Source organism: Leptonotus elevatus, chromosome 13 (assembly GCF_054856555.1).
Source record: "Leptonotus elevatus isolate MCC_2025b chromosome 13, RoL_Lele_1.0, whole genome shotgun sequence".
Classification (NCBI taxonomy): Eukaryota; Metazoa; Chordata; class Actinopteri; order Syngnathiformes; family Syngnathidae; genus Leptonotus; species Leptonotus elevatus.
Genome location: NC_141251.1, coordinates 17,330,001 through 17,345,213, shown reverse-complemented (window position 1 = coordinate 17,345,213; position 15,213 = coordinate 17,330,001). Strand labels below are relative to the sequence as shown.

The window sequence follows — 15,213 nt, the reverse complement described above, 5'->3', positions numbered from 1 at the left end:
GCAGCTCATTAATACATTTCCATTATCGACGGCAAACTGAACCAATCAGCATCAGTGGTAGAGCTATGTGGTAGCCAGGAGTGGTCAAGGGTCATGTCAGAATATCAATTTGACAAGAATTTGTCTTTATATATATAATATATATTATATTTATAATATTTAACTCTTACAGTCACCATCAAGCATATTCATTATTTTCACATCATAGCACGCAAACAACATGGCTGAGAAGTCATTGTCCATAATCACACTGTCCAGTCATGCTTGTACGCACACGTGCGCGTGCATGCTAAAATGCAAGGGCTGATTTACAGTATTAATTTTTTTCTGCCAGTCCAGCCCTTGTGCTAATAGGGAAGACACTGTTACAAGTTACACAAGACTTTAAAATAAAAAAAAATAGTGGTAGTAGTATAGTGTAATCAATTTTTGGCACCCTATAGGTTGGTCAGTCACTGCCATGTCAACATCACTCTACTTCACTAAATATGGCCACTCATGGCTTTGTTTTCACAGTAAATAGAAAGGATGGATCCAGTTGACAGATTAAAAAAAAAAAATCTGCAAAAACAGGTCACAGATAGGAGCGTCAACCACCCACAATTATAATAGCACCACCTGTCTGTTGTCCTCGGTTTTAACCAGGAAGTAGCCTCCAAACTAACTGATCTACCAAATGTTTGGCCTTGGTAAAGCTCTATACTGTATAAGGGAAGTACCTACATAGCAATTGATAAGGGTTGGGAAACTGCTGTACAGTATACAGTATTTTCTTTTCAAAACATCGGCTATTGTTGCATTCAAGGAAAGTGGGAAGTCGCATTTTTCCCGACTTCATACCAGGAAGTGTGCAAGGGAACGCCCCCTTCAACTTGGAGATCCGACCTGCGAAGTCAAAAAAGAGCTAAGTCTGATGTCATTCGACAATGGCAGAGACTGACCGTGAATGTTTAAACATAATTTACAAGATTTTAAACATGTATTTTATTTTTATTTGTTGTTATTTTATTTATTTAACATAGGTTCACGTTATACAACGTGATTTGGAATGACTGTTAACTAGAACAAAAAACAATATCAGAATCTTTGTTGTTTACATTAGCTTCGCAACAATGTGAGTGGGATAATTCCAACTTCCCACCTTCCTCGAATGCATCATAAAACCAGATGATGATAAATTGGTCCAGGCTTAACTGGACTTTGTTATCAGTTAGTTTTGTAGAAGTCTTCCATCTCCCTTTGGAGGAGAACGTTTCGCTTCTCTGCGTCTTGGCGTGCGCGCTCCGAGTTCCTGAATCGGATCTCCAGCATGTAGAACCGCTTTCTCTCCTGATCCAGCACCTCCTCAAGTTTGTTTACTTGGGCCTGGTGCTTACGGCAGTTTTCCTCCAACCTTAAATAGGAGATGAATGTTATATTGTTTCGCCGTAATCGGTAATCACAGATCAAAATCAGGAACATAAGTTAATCTTACTTGCGAATGCTGCATTCAAAGGTCACCCTCTGTGCCTTCAGCTCTTGTTGTAACTCCACGACTACGTTTGTTCGAATATCATCCTCAGTACTACTTGGCTGCTGATTTAGAGCTGTTGTACCATCGCTCAGTGTTCTCTTTTGGTCTTCCGGATCAGCCAGTGAGATCTCAAAAGCAGTCCAGATGGAGGAGCTTTGAGCCGGCAAGCTGAGCGTGGAGGGAGCGACATTGTCATAGGCAGACAGTCTATGCGACTGGTGAAGGGTCCTCTGAGAGGGCGACGTCCAAGAGGAGTCCTTCTCGGTGTCCTTCTCGGTGTCCTTCTCGGTGTCTCTCACTGTGGTCTCTTTAAGCGAGAGGGTTGAGTCCTTCAGGGATGGAGCCGAGTGTTTTAGTTTTGCACCAGATGAGGTGGTGTGCCTGTGTGCGCGGAGGGACGACAGGCCATTCATCAACCAGTTACTACCACCTGGTGCTGACACTGGCACATCCCCCGCTGATCCCCCGATCTCGACCCTCGATCCCAGAGAACTGCCCTTAAAAGAGCACCTCCAAGCAGAGAGGACTCTGGGCTGCGTAGTGGGGCTATCGCTCCCCTCTTTTGGGGGTTTTGAGTGACCGACCCCATTCTCCTCTGCCTTAATCTTCACTAGTCCACCTTCATCTGTCTCAGAGGTAGTGATGGATGTTGTCTGCTTATTGTCCTTAGAAGGGGTATTAGGTTGAGGAGTTTGCTGAGGTATTTGAGCACCTGTGTCAGATGCCACCGGAGGTTCGGAAGCCTCTTGTTTAAGCCATTCCACTTTGCCTTTATGGAGAGAATCATTTTGTCGCAGCAGAGAATTAACAAGGTTTTCGAGCCGATACAGTCTGGCATGTTCACTGATCAGCACAGTCATCAGTTGTTGCACCTGAGAACTTCCTGTTTTCAATTAAAAATGAGTCATCGTTAGTGTGAAAGATGAAGCGACATGGATGGTTGGATTTGACTGTTACAGCACTGTCACCAACCCTCCATCATGATAACCGGATCCTCCACTCTGGGCCGAAGCACGTTTGGTCCGAACACAGTGGCGAGGTTCTGGACGCTCATCTTATTGGCATCAGAGTGGGACTGGACTTCATCTAGAAATCTGAGCGCACAAGAATCAGAGACGTATGTGGCATTTTAAAATTTGACATTGAATGTGTGGCTGAAATTCTGATGCATGACAAGAAGCTGAGTCATGATGCTGACAGGCATGTGGGCTCAGCTTGCAAGGGAGGCTTGTCCGCTTGTCCGTGGATGTGATGCCGCTTCCACTGATGTGCACGTGGGCGTGATCAATGACGAGTTTCTCATATCAAATAGTGAATTACGAATGGCACGGTGTCACTGTATGACTTACCTACAGATGTATTGAAGAAGGTTGTAGTTGACCTTTGGAAGTGATTTCACCTGCTTGCCAAGCTCTATGATACCCTTGGAAAAAATAACATTTATTAGTATATACAGTGAGTGGTACCTTGACTTTCAGTTTTTGAGTTTGGTTGAGAATTTGAGTTTCAAACACGCTTCAGATATGCTAACACTCAAGTGGCGTAAAATAAATTGTGTATTTAAAGCAACCTTCAGTTTTTGTTGATTATAGTGGCGCCATATGGGCAAAAGCGGCAATGTTTCGCCTAAATGACCACATTTCCCATGAGGACAAGCGCAAAGCATCGTGAAATCCTGATAAAACTGCAAACTATCAAGCTGATGGCTATTTATTGCTACCACGCAAATTTTCAATAACTAACTTAGCATTATCATTTTGATTTGAGCATTGAAAGCTACTAATCCAGCCAGGAACAGAGCAGTGTCGGTCAGAAATCCCTCCTCGTCATTGAGCTCACACCAGCGACTTTGACTGTCCCTTTATCTGGATTGCCTCCCTTTTGCTTTTTTTTGTCTCCTCAAACAAAACTTTCATTTCTTAGGTTGTTTTGTAGCTTCAACCATGACAGCAGTAATCGCGCAAAGACGTTTGAATTGACTTCAGTCTTTGTAACAAACAGGGTTATTATAGTTTTTAAATTTTCATTATAGTTATATATTTCTTTATTTTTAGTTTAGTTTTTTAAATTTAGTAAGTTTGAATTAGTTTTCAGGGCGGCTCTGTTAGTTTTTAATTAGTTTTAGTTATTTAAAAAAATGCTTAGTTTTAGTTTAGTTTTTGTTAGTTTTAGTATTAGTTTTTATTTCAAAAACATGTCATGCATAAACATCTTGGTAAAATGAAAAAAGTAACACACTTCTTTCAAAGTGAGCCATTGGAGCCAAAAGTCAAACACGCAAAATAGGAGCGACGTCACCTGAAGGTGCTTTTCTATTGGCTGCTGCTAGATGACGTCACTTCATGCGACACACTTTCAAACGTCTTTATTCCAGTTAATATCGAAATAATTTAAACTTAAAAAAATAAAAATTTATCGATATAATTTAAAATCAACCCCAAAGGCTGTATTAACTTAATTGCCAGAGACAACAACAAAAGAAATGTTTGCTATAATTCTAGTTTTAGTTAGTTATGTAAATGTATAATGTAGTTTCAGTTAGTATTTGTTTTTTTAAAAGCATTTTCGTTATGCATTTTCATTTTGTTTTTACCATTTTATTTAGAATATTTGTTTTAGTTATTTCGTAAGTTATCGTTAACTAAAATAACCTTGGTAACAAATAGGGAAAAAGGGAAATGACCTATGCTGTTAAAACAGTCACCGTATTTGTAGTTCTTTTGTGTGGCAGGGTTCTTGCTACCATCCTCAAAGTTGCTTAGTGCCAGTAAAAGTGATAAAGACATCCTCAAGCCATGAGAAAGGAACCATTCAACTAGTTGGAAGTTGATGATCAGGTTTTATCAGAAGTTATGAAAATATTTTATGAAGGTTGAAAAGTTCCTGAGTGTGTTTTTAAGGTACTGAATGGGACAAACAGTCAAACGCACAAATCAACTGCACACAGAAAAGCCACAGCCCACACTAAAAACAGTTGGGTCAAAACCCACTTTGTGGGTTCTATACAAAATGACTCTTTTTTTTCTTCTTCTTCTTTTTTTTTTAAACCCAAAGTTGGGTCAAATTGATCCAAGTAGAAGATCTGACCTAACTTTATGGGTTGTTTTAAATGACCCAATTTTTTACCCAAAATTGGGTCAAATCGACCCAATAGAGGATCTATCCATTTTTTACCCATAACCGGGTTATTTTTTAACCAACTGTTTTTAGAGTGCAGATGGGAACTCCAGACCTCAGAACTGTGAGATGGATATGCTAATCACTTACGTGCCACCTCAATTCATTTTAGGGGAAATGTCGTAAGTTCGTTGACCTACCAGTGTACTATGTACTACGTACACAGCAAATTCTGTAGTGTTAAATTGAGTTAAAAATCTAGTGGTAATTTTTTTTGAGTTACTGGGTGTTGATTTGGGTGTTATTTGAACACTCAAAGTAAAGAAAAAGCTCTACGGGTGGTGTTATTTCAGCGAGTCAAACTCATTGACTCCTGGCTGAGTTGCCTTATACGTCTGGGTTATTTTCTCTCTTTTCTCATTAACCGGGAGTCGTGCGGGAACTTAGGCCTACAAGAAAGAATTTTGTGGCAACAAACATGTACTATCTCGTGGCGTACTTGTTAGTGTTGTTGCCCCCCAAGTGCTAGGTACTAGGTTTAAGTCCCACTGTCTCCATTTGGGTAGCAAAAAAAAAACTTGTCAAGAAGTAGCACTAAAACTGTGAGAAATTAACACCAAAAAAATGAAAATAAACATTATGTAGTTAAAAGTAAAAACAAAACTGTGAGAATAAAAAAGAAAGAAAATAAATCACACTTTTAAGTGTTACAAAATAACACTGATCATGTGAAAAAATAACACTTATAGGTGAAAGTAGATAACACTTTTAAGTGCAAAAAGTTCACTTTTATGTGTCAAATAATAACGCTATGGCTGTTGTAATTTCACTCTACCAATGAGTTAAATGTGTACATTTTTGGAAGTGTAAATTTCAGGCGGAACTGTTGAGAACTATATAAACTCAGTGAAAGTGTTAAATTTAACATTATGGGAGTTAAATTTACACTTCCGATTTTACTGTGTATGAATCATAGGCGTTTTTTGTTTGTTTTGTGTTTACCATTTCTCTATCCTTGTTGAGTAGCAGTGCACAAGAGAGAAATTGTGCATACTTGGTGAAGGGGATTACAGGCTCAGGTAGCTCGCGTAAATACAGCTTCAGGAGTGACGCAACTGTGTGGACATCAGTGGTACTGAAAGGCACAGAGAGATGTGAGTCACTCGGATTAATAGCAGGTACTGTACAATGTGTAATCCAATTGACTCACCTGTCAAACAACAGACTCTCACCGCGGTCAAACGCATCCTGCAGTAATCGAACATGATTGGTCTGCCCAGGGGCCCTGAAAAGTCCTTCCTCTTGAAGTCCATGGTCACGTATGAAACGCGCACACCGCTCGACCAGCACCGGTACCCTCCGCTGGGAACCACATTGTCCCTCATTAAGCATGGTCTCTTCTAAGTCCTGCCCGAAGATACCTACGGGTGCATATCAAAGAACATTTTAGTCCGCATGTTTGGACATAATTAGAAAGTGGATCGACGCATTACACAGGATTTTGAGGACGCTCACCTCCTCCAAGTGGGGCCCATATTGCTCTGTGTATTGCTCTGACCCATTCTTCTACGTCACTTTCAGAGTTAGCCATGAGCAGGAACGATTCATGGTTTCGGTCACTTTCTGCAACACCCCCTGAAAACATAAAAATTACATCAGTGCAGCGTCCCGTCATTCCTCTTAGTCACAGCGAGACAACCGCCGGTCTGACATTTTAGCTTGACATTTTGATACAGTAACCTTTGACAACATTCAAGTATATTTTTTTGTGGTAGCTATTAATCTGGATGCTTGTGGATAACACACTAAAGAAATGATGAGAACTTTCACGTTTTTTTTTATCTTCAAAGCTGCTGGATACAGAACATTTATTTTCGAATTGCTACTGCCATCTGTGGCCAAACGCACACAATGCGTACATGACGTCACATACACAGAAAGAAGGCAGGAAATTGGAACCCGAATCAAAGTTTCATATTGATAAGTGTAAATTTGTAACGTCGAAATCTATTTTTTTTTTCTGTTTTTGAAAGAGTCCATCTCTACTTCCAAAAATAAGAAAGCTGTCAAAAGTCAGTGTTCTCGTTTTGGTGTTTTTAATATTTCTTAGTTGAAGACCCCTGGCAATTTATTATTATTATTATTATTTCTTCCTTTTCCTTTACTATTATTGTGAGATTGTTGTGTATGACTTGTTACTGTGATGATGATTATTGTTTGCTTAATGTTTGCCATGTTTGGCTTTTGAGTTCAGTTTGTTAAATAAAGCAAATTAAAATATAAAATAAAATTCGAACCCAAATCCAGTCTGAAAATTATTGTCCAGATACTTGCAGAATTCAATTCAAAAAAATATTTTCATTCTTTAAAAGAAAAATAAATGAAAGGGGACAGAAAGAAGAAAAACTTATATAAAAATATCTGTCCCTAATCAACACACACAAAAAAAAACTGTCAGCACAAAATGAATGACAGCAAACAGCCAAGACACTTTCTGAGTAACGATTAAACAAAATCACTAAATAGAAAGACCTTGTACTAACTATATTTCTCCAGAAATTGTGCTTTTATACATTTAAAAAAAATGCAAATGGGCTGAGATGATTTTGTTTTATAATCTAGATTGTTCCACAAACTGACACCTTGAGTTGAAATTTTGTCTTTTTGTTTTGTTCTGTATTTAGGTTTGTAAAAAATATATTTTTCTCCTCATTTGTACTCACTTTCCCTTTAATTTTTTTTTTTTGATTTGCATGTTAATTGGTATGATTTCATGATGGGTTTTATACATTATTTGAAGGCGCTTAAACTCCATCAATTCATTCAGAAGTATCCATTGTGAACATCTAAGGTTCACCACTTTCTCATACTTTGTTATTACGCCAACCCACCTGGAACAATTTCGAATAAATGACGGCCTGGCTCATCCTGATTGGTGGGCAGCTCATTGACCTGGGTGCCCTTGAGAGGAATGCAACCCTGTTAAAAAAAAAAAAGGGGGGGGGTGGCAGAATGCACTTGTGTGAGAAATGCAAGGTTAGTCAATATTATACTAGCGATATTTAAGGGCCAATCAAGAGATGTTTCTTCACTGGGCTATGTCATCAATTAGACAATTGGACACATGAATGTAGAAATCCCTCCAGCGGAGGAGGGGAACATGTAGTTTTAAGAGATATCTCTCTGAAGCACCTGAACTACAGTTGACTTTCCTTTGATATGTGACGCTATAAGATTTTATTTTTATTTTTTATATATAAACCTTGATTGTGTACTGTACATGGGGATTCAAAAAGGAAGAAAATTGTAAATGACTTCACACTTGCATTTTACCTGTTGCCTGGTCTCATTTTGGTCCTTGTAGAAATACAAAGCTTCAGCCTTGAGGACAAACCACCGTAGTTGCCAGTTTTTCATGATGATGAGTTGTCTCTTCAGCCAACCTGCCTTCAGCACCTTCTCCTGGTCAAAAGGGGAGCATGGCCTGGAGGCCCGAGGCAGCTCTCCGAAGACCATGCTCTTAGAACGAGCTGTTTTAGGATAAAAACACAAGACATTTGAATTACTCGACAAGACAAATTCCTCTAGAAAATGACCAAATGAGAAATATTGTCACAATTTTTTCCCCCTGCCTATAATTTAACAGCGTTGGCTATTTAATAAGGACTTCAGTTCTGATCCTTCCAAACCCCCATCATCAAAGTCAGGCTAAAAAAGAAAGCTGGAAGGAAACTCGTCACTTAGATTTGAACTAAGAACCTTTTGAATGTAAAGTCAATGTGAAAACCATGGAAACTGTTCTCCTCACTTTTATGGAAACATAATCACATCTGAGCGACTTGCTTTATTTGAAATGTTGAACAAAAAAAGCAATAAGGTAGAAAGAAAGAGACCACATAATCTCCCCGTAGTAGACGATGGAATTACAATTTTAAAGAAATCTTAATAGGGTATCATCAAGCGATGAGAGATTACATCACCTTTCACCATCATGTCAACTGTCTGTGTATTTGTCACAAAAGGTTAACTGAAGAAAACATGTGAATTTATCAATGAAAGTGCTGACACTATGTAAGAAAGAAGAAAAATAAATCTTACCTCGGCGAGCCTGTTTTATCTTGGGGCTCGGCATGGTCACGGGTGGCATCCCTCTGTTCAGACACACTCATGCAGATGCCTCGCCCTTTTACATCCTCTTCCAGCATTTCTCTCCCTGCCATTCTCTCGCACTTGGAGTTTCCGTTTGATGCTAGGCATGCAAGCACTTAACCCCTCACTCTCCTCTTCCCTCAGTCTCTCTCCTACTGTTGCACAGGCTGTTCTCGGTTGCCTGATGCCCCCACCCACTGGCCTGTTTTGACTATACATTCACTTTGGTCACTAATGCATTCTCAGTGAGTCCCAGCAATTACTCTACTTGATGATGCCTTGTCTGGAGCTTGTTCTCTACAACAGAATATCATGCAGCCCCCAGTAGCCTTAGGGAATAAATCTTGTGACATAAATTACAACATCCTCTTGTCAGTCTCTGCCTCAGGAAGTAAGGCAACTTGATAGAGAAGTGAAAACTGCTGATTTTTGTACGCACATACTGTATGTTTCTCCATCAGACATTAATGTGGGAATAGATCTGAAAGCAACAGAAACTTTCCAAACATTCAAAATGTAATAAAGTAAGACCACAGGAAAAACTTTTGTTTTTTTAAAGATTATTATATACTCATGCCACACCTAATTTTCGAGTACTTATACTGGCTTTTTCAGAAGAATGAAAGCAGATGAAACGGCTGAATGTTTCATAAATTGATATATAAGTAAGCTTTGCGCTGATTGGTTGTACTGTATGCTATATCTCAGTGGCAATGGTAAATGGAGTGCAATTTTGAAGCAACATTCAGTGCTGACACTCAGCATTCATTTAGCAATTATGTTATTATGGTTGTATTGGTTTCAGTGTTTTAAAACTACTGCATTATGCTGAGAGCTATTTTGTTCCTCCATAGTAGCTAAATCATGTATCAAATTTTAAATAAAACCCATTGATTTTGTCAACCTGTTATTTGTACTTTGTAAGTCACAATTGGTAATGGAGCTCTTGTATTGCATCTCAAAAAATTAAACTGGTGGAACTCATGACAACAAATTAAACTCATGAAGTCTCCATAAATGTTTCTAATGCTGACTAATGGATTACACAGTGCATATGATCAGTAAACAAGATACAAGGTGTGACAGTTTTAAATGTCCATTACGATTTTGTCCTCTTTTGTCTGTCCGCAGCCGACCCGTCTCCGTCCCTCAAGCAGAAAAGTCAGTACAGCGACAAAGCGCTGTCCAAGTGTCCTGTGCCGCCTGACATCTTCACAGTGTCTGAAATAAGTAGTCGTTGCTATGGAGATGGCATGAAACTGCTCTGTCAGCAGCCACACCTCCCACAAGAGGGTCATGGCGTTCATAACCAGCATCACCGTGACCCAGAACTCACCCCCCAGGAACGTGAGCCACGGCGACAAGCTGCTGGCGGACATCTTGTCGTACAGGTAACTTGCTGCCGTAGCGACAAACAACAAGTGGCCTGTCACCATGGAGAGGATGAAGAAGAGGAAGAGACGGTGGTTAGCCCGTCCGATGCACCGGTTTAGGAAAAGGCAATGGTGGTCGTAGTCTTGAACGCACACATCACACAGCTTGCAGTGCTTCGTGTAGTCGGGCTGGAACAGCTGTGGGTGAAGGGAGACCCAAAAGGTGATAAACCTACTAGTGCAGAATAATCAATGTCTTATGAAAGTGCATCATTTGATTTTGTCCCATCAAAGACTAAAAGAAAAGATCAAGCTGTTTATCGATGAAGACATTCCTGTGACATGTTGTTGTGACCCATGTCCAGTATCATGTCTTACCTCACAGTAGGGACAAAACCTGTGAGGGCTCTGGTTCTTCTCTGCAAGGTCAGCGATGCAAGAGAACCGATGATCAGCATTTGCTCTGTCCAGTGTTCCAGGGTCCTGAGTCAGAACCTTACAGAACAAACCGAGGAATAGGCAGAAGTGGACCGTCGACACCTGGACGGCAGTGGCACCGCCCAGCCACACACATTCATTAGGTTAAGGATAAGACTTTATGTATGCTCTCAAAAAGATAAGATTGTTGCATAAGTAGCAAATTATTGTACAGTGGAACCCAAAAGTCAAGCATTCTGGTGGTTGCTGCTAGGTTAAGTTGCCAGTGCAGACTGCCAGTATTTTCAAATGTGACGCCTACTAACTGTCATGCCCCTCCTGCACACTAGTTGGCACTATGTACCACAAATTGTTGGAATGCACCTCCCTCGGAGAAGAAGAATCAGTTTAAAATCACTTTTATGTTCAGATAACATCAATAAGCTTCCCTTGTTTTACACAAACTAAAAATAAATGCATAGTTAATATGTAGTATAACAGTGCCCTCCAATGGCCGAATGTTCAAACAGACGCTAGCTTATTGTACAGTGTTCTATATACCCATGAATATTGGGCCAAAAATATCTGGTGAGACAAAGTCTCACTGGGAGACTAGTTACAGAAATTAATTGTAGCAATTCCCTCAAAAGTTTGTGCAACATAATATTAAGTCGAGGGTATAGGTATCGTTTAAAAAAAAGAAGATTTTTCTGTTTGACCACAAAAATAAAACAATGCCTGATTTGTATTTCCCCCAATGTATTACTACTTTTGTTTAGGGGTGCACCGACCGATCTATCGGCCCCAATTTCCTTAGTTTTAGGGGATCGGTGATCGGCCGATCCCTTAAATATAAACCGATCTTTTCCACCGATCTCAGCTCCCTCCTCAGAGGTCTGAAAAAGTCAGCCACTGTCCTCTTCTGCAGTGATGACTAACAGGCTATTCATTTTTATTTCAGAGAACTACTTACTTTGCAGTTAAAACAACCCGTTTGTAATATTTCACAGATATTGTTCAATGTTTTCCAATTAAATAAGATTGGAACTCTGAAGGTATTTGCTGCTTGTTATGAAAAAAATCGGCAAAAATCGGGATTGGCAGGTCAGACTTTTAAAAAAAATCGGAGATCTGTGATTGGTCAGAAAATTGTGATCGGTGCACCCCTACTTTTGTCAGTTTCATTGTGGGTTTTTCTTTCTTTAATGTAAGTATACTGACAAATTTGTCCAAAAGTGCACATCTGTAAATTCAGTAAGAATCACATTTTTTTGGTAACATTTACTCCAAAAGATAGAGCACTATCGTCATATCACACAAAGGCCTCTGCGAACCACACAAGACTTCAGTTCAGTGAGTAGCAAAGCATTAAGGCTTTACTTTTTCTTTTGGCTTTTTGTGCAACTGGCTGAACTACCCAGAGCTGAGCCGTCATGTGAGATTGTCCGTGTATCAGGGTAACCACGAGTGGCCATTAAAAGCTAATTTCAAAGGATTAACTGCATGCATTTGAGTTTGTGTGATTTATTTTTGTGAACAAAACTAAAATAACTTACTGTCATGCATTATGTCACAAGAGATAGTCAGCATATCACACAAGACCTCACTTTTGCCAGAATAAAAAAATAAGTTCTTCACATTCTCACTTTTCATTGCAGTACTAGAGAATCAACTTAGTCTCTTGAAAAAATATGCAACATTGCTTGGGAAGGATATTAGGTGTTATTTTCCCGTAAAAGCAAAGCAGGGTATGGAGCAAGCCGGCAATGAGGGTTCCCAGGTAAATGGGGTTGGGTAACCTGGAAGGAAGATAGCTGCTATCTGAACAAAGAGATACAATATGCCATAAAATGTGTTGGAAATAAAACATCCTACTTTACTTGAAACAAGCCACAATGTTTGTCAAACCTTTGATATGTGGCCATACGGTGATACTGAGTAAAGATGCTTCTGGCCAGCCAGGGAAAGAGTAAGCCACAAAGGAGACCACCATAACCTCCCAACATGGCTGCTACCAGAAGAATGGTGGCTCCACTCAGGCTTGGAAAAAACAGTTTCCAGTAGTACAAAACTGGCATTAAGGGACGTAAACAAAATGTACATGCCTTTTAGACTTTTGCCCATTGTGCAAAATCTCATTTAAATATTACAGATGATGCTTACCATGAGATTCTTTAGGCTTGTGGTGGATTGGCACATTCATGTACTGGCTCAGTAGTTTGGTGAGTTGTTGATGCCTGCAAAATAAAAGCACAGTACAGCAATGTATGCAGTGAGTGAACCCTTGCCTATCCGTGGTTTGCTATTCACAAATTCAGTTCTAATTTCCGCTATTAGCTGGAGAAACACACAAAATTTCATTTTATGTGCTATTTTTGTAATGCCCCGGGATTCAAAATTCACATACACATCTCTACTTATGTCAACTTTAACCAATGAAAATATCAAAACAATTGTTTATTCTGCCTTTTTTTTTCATCATACAGTGTGTGCTCATAAGTCATGAACAACATAAAAGTTGTGTAGTTTAAGCTAGGCATTACTCACGCAAATGTCTCTACTTATGGCAAGGCTTGGGTCCTATAGGGGGTTTACTGAACTGCCCAAAATTACATAAAATTAATATCACTGGTGGTGGTGTCAAACTGGTCTTATGGAGATTTTGCTTCATATTCACCTAAATGTTTTCCCCTGCTTGCTGAGGTCCAGTGGTGTAAGGCCGTTGAGATTTTTCTCATGAAGGATCCTGCACCCAGCTTTTTGCAGCAAAATCCAGCACACCTCCGCGCATCCACGCTCTGCTGCAACGTGAAGTGCTGTCGCCCCCTTTTGGTCAACAGTATCCACGCCACAACGCTGAAACATGGGATCAATTGGTTATACAGTGGCAAACCAGACGTCCCAAGTGGAACAATTTGGAGTCAAGCAAAAATGAATGCGTAGAAACCACTACCCCGGGGCAAGTATACTCTGGATCTTTGCTGTAATGATGACCCATTACTGTTTTTGTGTGTTACCTGATCTCTGAGGAGGTATTGGACCATATCTGTGTTGCCCGTTGATGCCGCCAGGTGAAGGGGGGTCACCTGGTGCATGTCTGTGTCTGTGAAACAGAACATTTCTGTCTCCCACAAATAGTGCACTGCAACACTGGGAAATGTAAATCATGGTCAGTGCTTGCCTGAACAATCAAATTGTGATCATTTGACTTTTGTTGATGACTTCACTCACATGCTGCCGCCTGTCACCGCATGATGAAGAGAGGATTTTCCTTGTAGATCTACGACTCGCAGATCAGCTCCATGCTTTAGCATATTATGAATGGTGCCAATGTTTCCTTGCCTATTAGGAGTCATCCATCATAAAATCACCAGTTGTTTAAAAAAAAGAAAATAAATATGATCAGAGACCTGAAGTACCTGCATGCAAAATGAAAAGCTGACAGTCCTGCATTGCAGGTCAGGTTAGGGGCTGCACCATTGCTAAGGAAAAGGTCAACTAGGGAACGGTTACCATGAAGGGCAGCAGAATGCAGTGGAGTAAAACCTCCCCAACCTGGATGAAGGTAAATATAAACACACAAAAATAGATTTGATCTGTGTACTTAAGTTATTGCTGGTCTCATACTAATATAAAATGGATGGATGGATATTTAACTGCTTTGTATATCTATCTTGAATAAGAAACTGTGTCTAAACATTTGACTGGTGTGTATTACATTGTTTTTGAATAACAATAATAATAATAACAATAATAATTGTTGAATACTGTAATATAAAAGTGGCGCCGCATTCTTCCATTTGTGTGTGGCCTTAAAAGGTATGTAGACAAAGTTTGGACACCCGTGGTGCATGGGTGGTGTGCAAGGCAAATAATTAAGGATTTGAAACTTTTCATTGACCGTTTTATCACGGTTAATTGTGTGTGTGAGTGTGTGAGGGGGGTTACGATTTTCACAAATATACAGCCACACATTGGTAATTTTTACTGTTAACCTAAAGCTGTTGATTTGTTTTGAATGTGCTTACCTTTGTGCATGAGGACCGATGGGTCATTTTGAATGATCATTTTGCACTCTTCAAGGTTTCCTGCCTTTATAAAGTCAAAAATGTCCACGTTATCCACGGAACATGAAGGCACCGGATGCATTATTGTGACTTCACATGCGCAGGTCTGCCTACTCCTACAGAATAAACTACATAAAATTAGCCTCTTAAACGAATTGCGTCTTGAAACTTTTCATGCAAACAAACGATGACGTAGGGAAAAAACATTTTGCGACGACGAGACGTCCGTTTAACCGAACAGTAAACATATACCAACTATACAGTTACTGGCACTGCCTGATTTACCCCGCCCCAGTCATCTCATTGGTTGAAGCCTTTCACATGACCAGAAATCCAGAAAAAAAAAGGACACGATACTAAATGTTTTACACACGCACTTTCGTTAGTTACTACCTTCTTTTCTTTTCTTTATTTTTTTTCTCCCAAAAATGTAATACCATATTTATGTTGTTTTTAGTCATTTACTTCGGCTCAGCTCTATGCTCCAGGAGGTGGCACTAACGCTCCATACAATACCACAACTCGCCGCCATACTTAACAGAAAAAGAAGCAGGCTAGGAAACCCAGCCTGAGAAGG

The 15,213-nt window shown here is 39.8% G+C and overlaps 3 protein-coding genes across 6 annotated transcripts in view; 1 reads left to right on the top strand and 2 right to left on the bottom strand.

Moving 5' to 3' along the window:
• Positions 1 to 1,189: 1,189 nt before the first annotated feature.
• Positions 1,190 to 8,876, bottom strand: arhgap22a (Rho GTPase activating protein 22a). The gene is given in 11 exon segments (XM_086092786.1): positions 1,190 to 1,212; positions 1,215 to 1,393; positions 1,475 to 2,396; positions 2,486 to 2,607; positions 2,863 to 2,936; positions 5,633 to 5,765; positions 5,841 to 6,051; positions 6,146 to 6,265; positions 7,522 to 7,609; positions 7,964 to 8,160; positions 8,729 to 8,876. Coding segments are annotated over 11 exon segments (2,118 nt in total). The 5' UTR covers positions 8,778 to 8,876.
• A 991-nt stretch (positions 8,877 to 9,867) lies between these two features.
• LOC147164057 (uncharacterized) lies at positions 9,868 to 14,909 on the bottom strand. Of its 2 annotated transcripts, XM_086092787.1 has the most exons (10): positions 14,598 to 14,909; positions 13,989 to 14,124; positions 13,801 to 13,911; positions 13,587 to 13,719; positions 13,247 to 13,425; positions 12,733 to 12,806; positions 12,478 to 12,640; positions 12,286 to 12,368; positions 10,531 to 10,724; positions 9,868 to 10,350 (listed from the first exon to the last, which is right to left on the bottom strand). In XM_086092787.1, the coding sequence occupies exons 1-10, from the start codon at positions 14,716 to 14,718 to the stop codon at positions 9,868 to 9,870; spliced, it is 1,677 nt and encodes a 558-aa protein (XP_085948913.1). In that variant the 5' UTR covers positions 14,719 to 14,909. The 2 variants fall into 2 exon arrangements, with proteins under 2 accessions (XP_085948913.1, XP_085948914.1); XM_086092788.1 differs by lacking the exon at positions 13,989 to 14,124 and having other exon boundaries at positions 14,598 to 14,740.
• A 147-nt stretch (positions 14,910 to 15,056) lies between these two features.
• wdfy4 (WDFY family member 4) overlaps positions 15,057 to 15,213 on the top strand; it is a 51,343-nt gene continuing 51,186 nt past the window's right edge. For all 3 annotated transcript variants that reach the window (XM_086092780.1, XM_086092778.1, XM_086092779.1), the window contains exon 1: positions 15,057 to 15,213. This exon is cut by the window's right edge and continues 14 nt beyond it. The gene's annotated coding sequence lies outside the window, so the exon portion shown is untranslated.